Source organism: Lissotriton vulgaris, chromosome 3_1, assembly GCF_964263255.1.
Source record: "Lissotriton vulgaris chromosome 3_1, aLisVul1.2, whole genome shotgun sequence".
Classification (NCBI taxonomy): domain Eukaryota; kingdom Metazoa; phylum Chordata; class Amphibia; order Caudata; family Salamandridae; genus Lissotriton; species Lissotriton vulgaris.
The window spans coordinates 1,108,598,101-1,108,611,197 of NC_141689.1; the positions used below are offsets into that span (position 1 = coordinate 1,108,598,101).

Sequence of the window (13,097 nt, forward strand, 5' to 3'; positions counted from 1 at the left end):
CGATTAGCTAATTGCTAATCGCAAATAAGGAATACTCCCCATTCATTCCTATGGGCCTTTTGGCCCATAGGAATGAATGGCGAGTTATTCCTTATTTGCGATTAGCAATTTGCTAATCGCAAATAAGGAATCAGTAGGAATCGCATTTTATTATGCGATTCCTACATGATTACCGTTTTGCGAGTCCTTAATAGCGAATCGCTATGATTCGCTATTAGGGGCTCGCAAAACGGCCCCTTCATGAATAAGGCTGATTATTCTGTACCGTTTAATCCTTAATTTTTATAATAAAACTCTTTAATTTGTCATTGATCTAGAACTTGGTTATTCAGTGGTCCTTGTTACTTTTAAAATTGCTTAACTATGCTAATCTGATGTTTGGGGAGGTGCCTTGACCGACACACTAATCTGTGGGTGAACCATCTATGGTAACTATTGGGATGTCTACATTTGAGGATATCTGAATTTCTGGGGTATGGGTTTGCTCCCACTGACAACTCTGAGATGCAAGGCCCGTAAGGTAAATTGTTTTATTTATTTAATTACTTACCTAAATCCTGTCCATTGTATGGCAGATCCACCCCCCTCCCCTGCCCCATCGCCCCGCAGCACTCCCACGGCGAGCCAGCACTTCCTCCTACACACACCTCAAATTAGTCAGAGGTCACACCACTCATTTAGATGGCACATAAACGAATTGCTAAAGATTTCTGGCACATACCATCACAACACTCCTACAGCCAAACACATGCATGAATTATTCACCACACTATTGATAATCCGACTGAGACAGAAAACCGATCCCAGTCTATGATGGAATCCTTGAGACCGGGCTGCGAACTTAACTGAACCCAACAAACTGGCAATACAGCATTATATAAATCTCTGTTGGCACACTATAACCAGTGCCACTGGAATTATAGGGCAAGGGAAAAAACAAAATTCTGTGGCAAGAAAAGGGAAATTACGCGGCATAATGCAACATTTTTTGATAGTGTTCATTCATTATTTTGACATTTTTACACATGGTAATACTACCTGGGTAACATTTTTACCTCATTAGTGTTTGTTTAACAACTAAAGGGCATATTATCAAGACAGGAGATATAATTATCGCCGTTTTATCGGCAGAAAACTGCCGCTAAAAAGGCGATAATGGCCTCGATTATATGCTTAATGGAATTCCAATTGAAGCCAATGTTAAATGTGAAGGACATCTAACATGGGCTTCAATTGGAATTCCATAGAGCATATTATCAAGTCCATTATCGCTGTTTTAGCGGCAGTTTTCTGCCGCTAAAACGGCGATAATTTTATCGCTTGTCTTGATAATATGCCCCCAAATGTAGAAATACGCAAATGAAAGGTGACCAATTAAACTTTGGGAAGAGCCTTCCATTGAGCGTGAACACATCACCATGTTTTCAGTAACTTTTTATCCGTTTGAACCAGAAACAATTTTTCTTTTTTTTTTAATACGCAGATTATGCAGCAGATGATGGATTATGTGGCAAATCCATAATTATGCGAACAAATCCACAGCTGAAGAATCGCATACGGTAATTCCAGTGTCCCTGACTATAACATATTCTAAATTACTTTTGTAGAATGGAGCAAACACGTTTTTTGCAGTACGTTTTCAATGTTCCCACAAGAGGGCAGTGAATGACTGTTTTTTCTCACTTCACATCCATTTGCTTCTTTTAGTAAATCGCTGCGCTTCGTTACTAATTCACATTCTGATATCGAAAGGAGAATATTTAAAGTATCCTACTGAATGAAAGCACACAATGTATCACTTATCTGAGAGCTGCTAAAATAGACGCTCTGCTTGAGCGTTGGCGTGCAAGTACCTGCAAGCATATGTGCCCTGGCTGTATTACACCGCCCAGTGTTTAATTAATGTCCTTGGTTGCAGGTGGCGGGTACCAGCAGCAATCTTGGGGCCCGAGATTTATTGTCATCAGACTTTGGCCTAGACTCGAGCAAGAACGAAGGAGGAAGGTAGAAACATTACAAAATGAGGGCGCATGGATGAAGGAAGCGGACCTGTCAGAGTGAGATAATAAGATAGGGTATGTGCTTCTTTTTCATTTGTTTTACAAATTAAGCATTGCATTCGGGTCACTACCCCTTCTCCCCACGTTTCATGTGTCAGGAGAAGATGTACCCGCAAGGGGGCTGGCGGATGGATTTGCAAGAGGTTTGGACCGCTAGAGTCCCCGTTATTGTCTATGTCAGACCTTTGCCTGTCAAACCCCAGGGCAGGTCTCAAGTGGAGATTTTTGTCATATTGTGCAGATGTGTTTGAGCAATTCAATTTGTGGACATGCTTGATAATGTGTGCGAGCCGAATTCATTTTTTGTGAAGTTGCATAACAGCATAGGGGTCTATTTACTAAGTTTTTACGCTGTGTTTGCGTCACAAAAGTGACGCAAAATCTTTTTTCACCTATTTACTTTCCAGCGTAAAACCTGTTTTATGCTGGAAAATCACTTGAAAGTAACGCAAAGCACTGCATAGCGCTCTTTGCATTCCTTAGCCGCCAAGAAGGCGTGCCATGGGTGATGCATGGGTGTTTCCATGCAACCACCAAGGTTCCTGACGCTAATCCCTATTTACTTAATAAAGTACACAACGTTTAGCGTCAGAAAATAGCGCCCATTTCAGATAGGCACTATGAAGGAGAAATGGTTTTCCAACTTGGCATGTGTGCTGCACTGTATAGCCCACACACAAAGTTAGTCTAAGCATAGTATTTAGTACTGGTAGGGTATCCTTCCAGTACAAAAGCTATGCTAGACTCACAGACACCCTTGCACTATAGTGCAAAAGTCTGCCCTTGATGCACGGCCGCACATTTCTGCGTGGAGTTAGGAAGAAGGGGAGGAGAGTGCCATGTTTCTTTAAATACGGCACTCTCCTGCTCTAACTTATCACGCAGCACAGCATTTGTGGCTGCTGACATGTGGTGCGTGCAGACTAGTAAATCTGGCCACCTGTGTGCTCCCCCCCCCCCCAAATCAGCATTTCTTTGGGTCTGAAAAAAAGCTTTGAGGATTTTGACCTTATGCTCAGATTTACTAAGGACGCAAATGAGCATAAGAGATTTATTATCCACTGGAAAAGGTGATTTACGCTTGAAAGGCACACTTTTCACACCACGAAACTGGCTTTCCACCACTTTGAGTCTGGTGGCGTACCTGGGGCAGATCAGCACAGACACCCATGGGGTTTGATGCAAAGCCTGATCCACTAAGATAGCCAAATTGGTCTTTGCATCGAACGCTTACTTGGCTGTGGGAGAATTTTATGTTTGTCTATGCAAAAGGATTTCTACTGGAAGGGTATACCTCCAGAACAAATGTATTGTGGGCACTTGCTATCTTATGCTTTCTCCCCACAGTCTTGATGTTCCTGCCGCTCAGCCAGTGAGTGAGTAGTTATAATGTGGAGAGTGTTTGTGCTTGGATGAGTGCACAGTTGGAGTGAGAAGGGCCAAGCAGCAGGATGCTGCTCTTGGAGGGCCTTTATCTGTAACCTAAAACTAAGCTAATAAACCTACCTATTTTATAATCCATTCCTCATTATAACAAAATCCCATGCTACACCGAACACACTCACCTCCGCACCATGGGGGAGCCTGTATGTTAGGCAAGGCAGCCTTGTTTGAGAACCAGACAGGGGAGGACACTCCCATCAGGCCACTCTCATAAAAAAGGGCCTGCTCTTTTTAACCCCATGTGCAAAGCAGCAAATCTGGATTCTGAGTTGCGTGACTAAATAGAAAATCTGGCACCTAGTCTTTCTTCAACTCTTCATATCAGATTCTGCAAATACACTGGACCAAACACCTGGATCTATTCCCCTTGGGTGTATGATGCAGACGTGTTATATCAGCACTGTCAGGGGTGCTGTAATATAGCCTTATAGCCCGCTTTAGCGGGCTATACCGGCTATTAAAGGTCCTCTACCGCGTTAAAGGCCCGAACTGAAGGCAAGGGACTTTAACAAGGGACAGGGGGGCATATTATCAAGGGGGTTTATCTCCGCTTTTTTGGCTTTAAAAGCCAAGAAAGCGGAGATAAAATTATCTCCCTATTATCTAGCTGCCGCTAACACCAGTTAGCGACAGCTAGTAGGAGATAGCGACCATCTTGGGCCCCACTTTGCATGTCAGTGATATTTATCACTAATGAGATGCAAAGTGGGCGTGCCAAGATGTTAGAGACTGAAAACAGTCTCTAACATCGCTATCTCCTATTACCAACTTTTGGAGATATTCGCGCTAAGCGGGAATATCTCCAAAAGCTAACACCTGCCCTGAGCAGTTCTTAGCCATGTTATCCAATGGGAGGTGGATAACATGGCTAAGAGCATTAGCTCGCTAATGCATGAATATCGCGGACTTTTCAGCGATATTCATGCTTTGCGGCGATTTTTACCGCATTTGCGTTAAACCTTGGTAATACCAAGGTTTATTTGCGGTAAAAACCGCCGCAGCGCTGCGGTAAATTTTTGTCTCTAACCAAGCAATAGCGATAATTATCGCTATTGCTTGGTAATATGCCCCCTGGTTTTTATAGATAGCTCTGCTACGAAGGGCTATGAGGCTATTAGAACATTCTGCCACTAGATAGCAGAATGTTCTAACAAATAAAACAAAGGCTTCTCGAAGCTCGAGGGGATTTAAATCCCTTGAGCTCCAAGAGGCCTTTGAAAAACATTGGATTGTTGCTCTGCGGGCCTTTACCGGCCCATATTAGCATGGAGCACTTCATTGTCTACAATGGAGCTCCCAACATTCCATTGTTCTAAAAACAATTAGATATGTTTGATTGGTGCAGGAGTATAACCCTAAATACACTTGTTCTGGAATTGCTCCGCAGAAGATAAAACTAATTGCATACAGTGTGAGAAAAAAAAAACTGTTCCCAAAATGTGCCTCAGGACTGTTGTAACTACCATCACTGTATAAAAGTCAGGGACACTGGAATTATGCGATTATGCGCCTGATGACATTTTCCCATAGTTGTAGTTTCGCCATGGTTGCCACACAATAATCCATCATCTGCTGCATAATGTGCAGATTTAAATAAAATGTCTTTGTGGCTCGAACAGTTCAAAAGTTACTAAAAACTTGCAAAACAGATTGCAGTGCAGTGAAAGGCCATTTGAAAATGTTGACTAGTTATATGTTTGTTGCTTATTGCTATATTTGGGTGTTAAAATGGTTCTAACGAGGTGCAACCAATTCCCAGACAATGTTAACAAGTTTGAAAATGACAAAATAATGAAATAATACTATCATAAAAGTGCTGCATTATGCCGAATAATTTGGCTTTTTTTGCAGCATTATTTACTCAAGTCTGCTGCGTAATTTGGCTTTCCCCTGCCGCATAATTTCAGTGGCCCTGATAATAGAAGGCATTTTGGGTGCCACGCTCCGGAGCCTGGGAAATGTAGTGCTCTGCTTCAATCCTCCCCTCCCGATTGCAAACAATTGGAAGATTGCTTCCTTCTCTGGTGACTGCAGTCCATTCAGATCAGTAGCTTTGGCTTCAAGGATACCAATGGAGTCATGTTGGCCAAAGCGTCTTGAATGGAATTACTTTCAGGTAGTCTGTGGAAGTTGGTGTCTCTGCTCCTTACAAGACAAAGTCTATGAAACTCCTCTTACCCCTGGAGTGATGTCTAGGATTTCCCTTCCTTCATTGAATATGATCTAAACAGTGAATACACAATGCAACGTCTGGATAAAATTTCACAAGTTACCACAGAGTATTCTGGCCTTTAATTTACACGACAGCGTTTCAACTAGAATCAAAACCCTCATATCAAACACTCAGGAAAAGGTCAACGCTGCTGCAGAGTTTCCACTGCAACTTTGTTTCCATCCACATTTCATCTGGGTGGAACACTTGATCAAACCAACAACGCGGGGGTGTGAGGGAATGTACCAGCACGAAAACCTCAGCTGAGTTCACGCTGTTACCACGTGCGCCAAAAATATCCGCAACTAATCCCTTTAAGTTTTGGCCCCCCAAAGGCTTCAAAAAGGTCGGAAAAATGAAAGATTGCTCTCAGGGATGAGAGTGACCTACGGAATAACTCACATAGCAGATTATGCGACTTCCTCTTTTAGATTTTTTTTTTAATCCTCAGAAAAGCAGCAGAAATTGTGCGTTTTAGTCAGGGCTAAGACACTATTCTGTTGAAACCAAGATACCTCTTGGTTTCTTTTCTTATTTCTCACCATTACCACAGCTCTTGCTACCTCGTGAGTATTGGTACTCCTGCAATTACCCTTTTTACGCCAATGGCAGAGGCCATACTGGCAAAAGCAGAAACAAAAAAATAAAAATAATTTTTAAAGCCCTCTTACTTTCTCTAGTTAGCACGCCCTTCAGTTTCTTGCCCGGAGCAGCACATAAGAGGCAGTTGATGGGCGAAGGTTTTGAGAAGTCAATACTGTGACTTCATCAGGGGCATCAAACGGAGTGTGACGTCACTTCCGGTACAGTTGGCATCTTGGTTAATCGATGACCACGGCAGCTCATCACTACGCAAGATAAATATATGTCTGTGCGAGTACTGCATATCATTATGTTAGTATTGAAATAGAAACTAGAAAATTTGATGCATCATAGAATAATCTTGTTTCATCAGTTTCCTCCATTGAATAACTAAGATTGCGCACTATGGTCTGTGGACTTGCGTGTGCACCCCGCTTAAAATGTATATTGTGCATTAAGTGAAGCACAGGGGAGTGGAACATGAGCGCAGTAGGAAATTACAATAGATCTTTACAAAATCTGACTTTGGGCAATTACAATTCGTGAAGTGATACAGTTGAGGTTGAGTGAAGGGTAGTATTGGCAGTTGGGCTTTAATTTAGCCTTATAGCCCGCCGTAGCAGGCTATACCGGCTATTAAAGGCCCACTCCAGCGTTAAAGGCCTGAGCCGAAGGCAAGGGACTTTAACAAGGGAGCAGGACTTTAATATCCGGTATAGCCCAGCTACAAAGGTTTATAAGGCTATTAGAACATTCTGCCACTAGAGGGCAAAATGTTCCAACAAATTAAACAAAGGGCTCTCGGAGTTAGAGGGGTTTAAATTCCCTCGGGCTCCGAGAGACCTTTGAAAACAACATTGGAATGTTGTTTTGCGGGCCTTTACCCGCCTGTAAAAGCATGGAGCACGCCATTGTCTTCAATGGAACTCCCAACATTCCAATGTTCTAATAAAACGTAAACATACCTGTGACTATTTCATTTAATTATTAACATGAATTATGTTACTAAGAGCTACAATGCAATATCTGTGAGGATTGTTTAATGCTTATAAATTACTTTTTTTGCTCATTTCTGCATTCACATCTATCACAGACAGGAAAAAAAAACTAAAAGATCAATGACAAGTCAAACATGCTGATTTGATTTTTATTTTATTACAAAAGTAAAACACAAATACTTATTCAAAAGGCATATTATTTTCTCCTGAACAGAAAACACACAGAAAAAACATATTTACAGTAATAAAACAAGGCGCTGGGGAATACATTATTTTGCAATGGTTAGGATTCACCGGCATTCATCTTAATTTGAGTAGGTGGCTTCCGGTGCTGGGCACCTGCACTTAATTGTCAGCACTGGCACTTATGACCATCTGCCACATGGTGGCGTTGTCTTTCTAATTTTGAAATGAGCACAACAGCAGTTGTTTTATATTTCAATGTACAATAAAAATGACTAAAACCTGCCACCCAAGCCATTCTTATAGCTTTAGTGGTCTCGAATAATCTGGATTGTCACATTTGTAGAAGTGTGATGGTTAGCAGCTGTGTTGGTACTGCAGCGTCAGCAGGGACAATGAGTGCTACAAGCTGCAGTGGCTTTAAATATATTCAATGAAATTTACACTAAATTGGCTGGAAGGTATTATTGTTAAACAAATTGTATCTGCATAACTACATTGACTCTATGCTCATATTGTACCGTAGAATCTGATAACTCTCAAAGCATTTTGAGTTATAAAAGATATTCAATTTCAACATGTCTTTGATTCTAGTCTGAATGCATGTCAGTGGGTTGTTGACTTTACACAGTCTTACTCAGGTACTACCACTTTCTTGTACTGGAGGCAGAGCTGCACAGGGATCTAAAAGCAGCCCCGGAAATGTTTTAGTACCAGCATCATATTGCACCCAGAGAGTAAGAGCAGTCCTCCCTGTAGTGGTGTGGCGGTTTTCCCTCCCTCTCTCCAAATGTTCTCTAAAATTGAGACCAAGCAATTCATATTACAGCACAGCTTTTCAAACATATTGGCAATTAATCTATATGTTTTACAAGTAGTGCTGAAGAATAAGTCATGAAATACTCAAAATTTTGAGAGCCTAGGATACATTCTTTCTCTTCAGCAGCAAATCATGTGTGCACATGTAAGAAAAGTGTGCGTTTCTTCTTCAGGGTAGCTTAGCTCAGCCTATCCAGCACTAAAGCACCATGTTCTTCTACCAGGTAGTTTTACTTTGTCACATATGGCAAATATAGCCCCATCGCAGTACATTTTTATCACTTACAGAATCAGATGGAAGCGGGCAGGTGCATGGTGAATACATTTACAAAGATGACTTGTAATATTATAAACTGGGCCAAAATAAACTGTACATTGGTCGATGTGTCTGTATGATGATTAATGAAGGATATGCAAATTCACAAATTAATGGAAGGTAATTTACCCGTAGCTCATTGCTCAGCACTATGTTCTATGAGCATTCACACAAGCATAAGCATAAGTTGGAGTGTGTGCAGGTGAGAATCTTTTCAACAATTTACTGCCAGAGCGAGTCCTCATTTTAATCTTCTGTCTGGCCCTGGAATAAATTCCACAAGCCACATGTAGCTGTGATGATTTCCAGAATAAATAAATTAATAAACTACAAAAATAAATCTTGCACAGGATCAGAAGGCAGCAAGAATCACACTTAATCAGTGTATAATGTTCCACAGTCCAACGCTTGAGGGAAAATGCTGCCCTGGAAGGGTATTTGCGCCTTGGATTCCGGCCATACTGGACAACATACCAGGGTAAGGTGCAATGTCTTCTCAAAGTCCACAGAGTATGAAGGAAATTACATTATTTTCAAATGAGCACAAACAAAATAATATATTTCCATGGTTTAGGGAAGTCTCCTGCGGCGAACATTTTTGTGGAGCATTTAATCACCCATGGAGCAAGGAAGCCAAAGTGAGAATAACAAGGACCCCCTGTTTGACCAATTACAGATAATTCCCAGGTCAGGGACATGACATGTGAAAATAACAACCTAGGCTATTAACTATTAGCTTGTAAAATATAATAGTGGAGAGGCAAAGAAATAAGTGACATAAAAAGTTATTGCTTTTTATTGGTTCCGTAGAATTAACAAACAGAATATGCACATTAAAAAATACACATTGTTAAAAGAGTGTATAACTCACAGGGAGGAGCTACAACATCAACAATAAAATTCATAAATTCATACAATTACAAAAAGAAAAAGATTGATATTCGATATAAAGACACACAAGTGGCACAGTATTGTTATCTCTGTTATATAACAATACTGTGCCACTTGTGTGTCTTTATATTGAATATCAATCTTTTTCTTTTTGTAATTGTATGAATTTATGAATTTTATTGTTGATGTTGTAGCTCCTCCCTGTGAGTTATACACTCTTTTAACAATGTGTATTTTTTAATGTGCATATTCTGTTTGGTAATTCTACGGAACCAATAAAAAGCAATAACTTTTTATGTCACTTATTTCTTTGCCTCTCGACTATTATATTTCACAAGCTAATAGTTAATTGCCTAGGTTGTTTTTTTCACATGCCAGGAAGCCAAAGGACATGATGCTATTTAAAAATGCTGTGGCTGGAAGCGACCTCACCTTCGTGATGACATGATTAGAGCTTGATGTACAAAGTTGTTTTGTGGTTGCAAAGCTAGTGATTCCCTTACAAGGTGATGAAGCCCTTTTAGGTGTAAGAAAAGAATTTCAAATTTGTGAAAGTACTTTTTCTGCCCTTTCCAAATTGAAAATAATTATGAGTCGCATAGGCGTGTACCAATCGTTTATGACCGCAATTAGTGATACAAACCATTGATCAGTTACCAGTCTTTAATCTGGGGTCGTATAACTGATTGGCAATTTTGTGTATTTGTGTCTAGTGGCCTTGGGGAGCATGGGGAGTTTCGACAATGGCCCACGGTGCTACTTCTTCTTTTCCCAGATGTCTTCACAAACTGAATACTTTTTTCTTTTTAAATCAAGGCCTGTCCTTCCTTTTAATGGACACACACTGCATTCATATTTTTTTTAATCCATGGTCGAATGCAGATGCAGGGCGGAGGTCTACTGAGCATTGAAGGCCACCAGTCCTGTATCCAGAGCTAATCACTGGTGGTCGCAAATGACCACATGCCTTAAAAAATCATTTCACAGATCATTTTACGACCCTCCTGCAAACTTTACGACTCCTAAACTGAGAAAAATCCTAACTTTAGGACTTTTGGTATTCACAGAAGGCATTTTGGAGTCCTAAAGTTAGGAGTCCTAACTTCTGTGAATACCGAAATGAGTAGGTGTCCTCTGTGAATACCAAAATGAGTAAGTGCCTTCTGTGAATACGAAAATGGTAGTAAGTTTAGGATTTTGTCTTAAATTAGTTCTGTGAATCGGGCCCATGGATCCGTTTAAATTGTTGGTAAAAATGAGGGATTGATGCACTAGCGTTTACCTCGTTCTGAAGTGGTCATGCTAAAGAAAATCGCCTTCCACTCTCTATAATTGTTGTTATGTTTTGAATTGCTAGGAAAGGGGCACAGGGAATCTGCTTTGCTTTGCAGCCTGGCCGCCATTGGCGGGTGTGAATGTATGTGTTGATATTTTTATCTGGTAGACTGCAAGGTGGCCGCAATACTGTCATGATGATTTTGAAGACGATTGGTGAGGCTTTGAATTTCATTCTTAACTCTATATTCGACTTGGTACGTTTTTTAGATTAGGGCGATATAAGATTATCTGGGCCACCATGGACCTGCTTTTTTGCCTCTGGGGGGGCAGTATTGTGTAAAATGGTGAGAGTTTGGCGATGCTATAGTTTAAGCTACAAATATAAAATGAGTGAGGGCTACCCTATCTATCTCCTGATTTAACACAAAATAACACATTTGTTTCAAAACGGGCAGCCTTTCGACCTAGGGTTTGTACATACAAAATGTTAGTTTTAAAATAATTTCTTATATTGCAGGGATTTCTACTGAAACGGGTATTATCGTATGCTTCACGTCGTTATTTCAGATCGAGATATGCTTTCTGTACATTATTATGTAGATGATATCTGCTGTTCCTTCTGTTTGACAAAAAAAATGTATTGCATTGTTAGTCCAACCGATGTAACATACCACCCGCATGTATGCATATAGTAGTATCCGGTGCCATGTATGTCCTTGTTTGTGTGGCTGTAGGTGTCGCTGCTCTATTAGAAGTCAATAAATATGCTGGCAGCAGAAATAAACTGAAAACCGCCATTCACCGAATGTTACCTATATGCACGCGGTCCTATAGCTTGGGACTATCCTCTGTGTCCGAGTAAATTCCACAATCTGCATCAGAATTAAAAGTGTGACGAGTGGCAGATGTACACAAAGATGGATACCAACACAGCTACCAATCAGATTCAAGAATCAAGGTGGCTCAATAAATATGTTCTCAAGAATAATTGTTAGGTGAAATTGTCTTGTTAAAATTTGTAAGTCAATAGATCTTGGTGATTGATTAAAAACGTCCACATTCAGCCTTCCAGATTTTTCAGTGTTGACACCACTGTGGTGCCATCTTTCCTTCCAGGCGCTGTGGAGATTGTGAAAACTCAGTAGACACAGACTTATAGGCGCCCAGAAACAGGTGTACCCATGTTGCGGGACAGCTGCCCCGGGTTCGCTGAGCGCCAATCATGATTCGAGATCGGATTTGTTAAAGTGTAAGCGTGCGCATTGGGCGTCAGTGCGCTATTCTTATATGTTGTGGCCAATCCACCCGTCGGATATGGTCGGTTCCAGGGAGGTCGGTCTCATGGGCTCAGCAGGGGTGTGTTACTGCGCTCCTTTCCGTAGTCAGTGGCAACTTTGGCTTCTGCACATTCGGCCCACTCGTCAGAGACTCCGAATAGGACAGGCTCAGTCTCCGAAAAGAGGTCTCCACACCACTGTCACACATGCTGTCGTCCTGGGCCTTAGGAACATACATTTCACCTGAGAAGTTAAAAACAAAAACACAAACATGAAACGATCTCGCCACATACACACAAAATAGTATTTGGAATGGGTGGGGAATTTCACAACTTGGATTGCCATTATCACGGAGGCAGAGGTACACCACCCAATACACCATCCAGTGGGGTCAAGTGCCTACAAAATGGTACTCGTCAAAACAGTCTTTGCACCTTGTTCAGAATGTAAACATTTTTTTTAAGCAGAATTAGAGAACATTTAAACCTCTCTTCCTTCCGACACTATTAACCCCTTGTGTGCTCATGACGGAGCCGCTCCGTCATGAGCCTCGGTTGAGCTGTGCTCATGACGGAGCGGTTCCGTCATGGCCCGCTCGGCGCGCCTGCGCGGCGCAAATTTCGCGCCTTCGCGGCGCAAATTTCGCGCCTTCGCGGCGCATTCTATTGAGCGGGCGCGTTCGTGACGGAACCGCTCCGTCACGAGCACAGCTCAACCGCGGCTCGTGATGGAGCGGCTCCGTCAAGAGCATGCGAGCGCTGCTCGACCCCCCCGCCCCCTTAGCGCTGCGGCGGAATTCCCACCGCAGCGAAGGGGTTAAAATGGATTCAAAAATTCCATAGTGTAGCATTACCAACCTAATATAGCTCCTCCAACAAAAACAAAGCGCTCCATCATAATACTCCCACTTACTTGGCAAAAAAGCTCGAACTTTCTGGTATATCTCTGTCTCTAAGAACCAGCCCCCTCCTGCTGAAACCACACAAATTAAAAAAAGAAAAGAACATTAACCGCGCCTTCTCGGTTCTGGCCCCAAGA

At 41.7% G+C, this 13,097-nt stretch overlaps 1 protein-coding gene across 3 annotated transcripts in view; it reads right to left on the minus strand.

Annotated features, from left to right (window-relative positions):
* Positions 1 to 7,433: 7,433 nt before the first annotated feature.
* The window catches only part of NFKB1 (nuclear factor kappa B subunit 1), a 398,216-nt gene continuing 392,552 nt past the window's right edge, over positions 7,434 to 13,097 (minus strand). For 2 of the 3 annotated variants that reach the window (XM_086961582.1, XM_086961581.1), the window contains exon 24: positions 10,301 to 12,302. In XM_086961582.1, coding sequence (XP_086817708.1) covers positions 12,130 to 12,302 — 173 coding nt within the window. In that variant the 3' untranslated portion in view covers positions 10,301 to 12,129. Of the gene's footprint in view, positions 12,303 to 13,097 lie in introns of all 3 variants that reach the window. The other variant, XM_086961580.1, reaches the window with a different exon arrangement.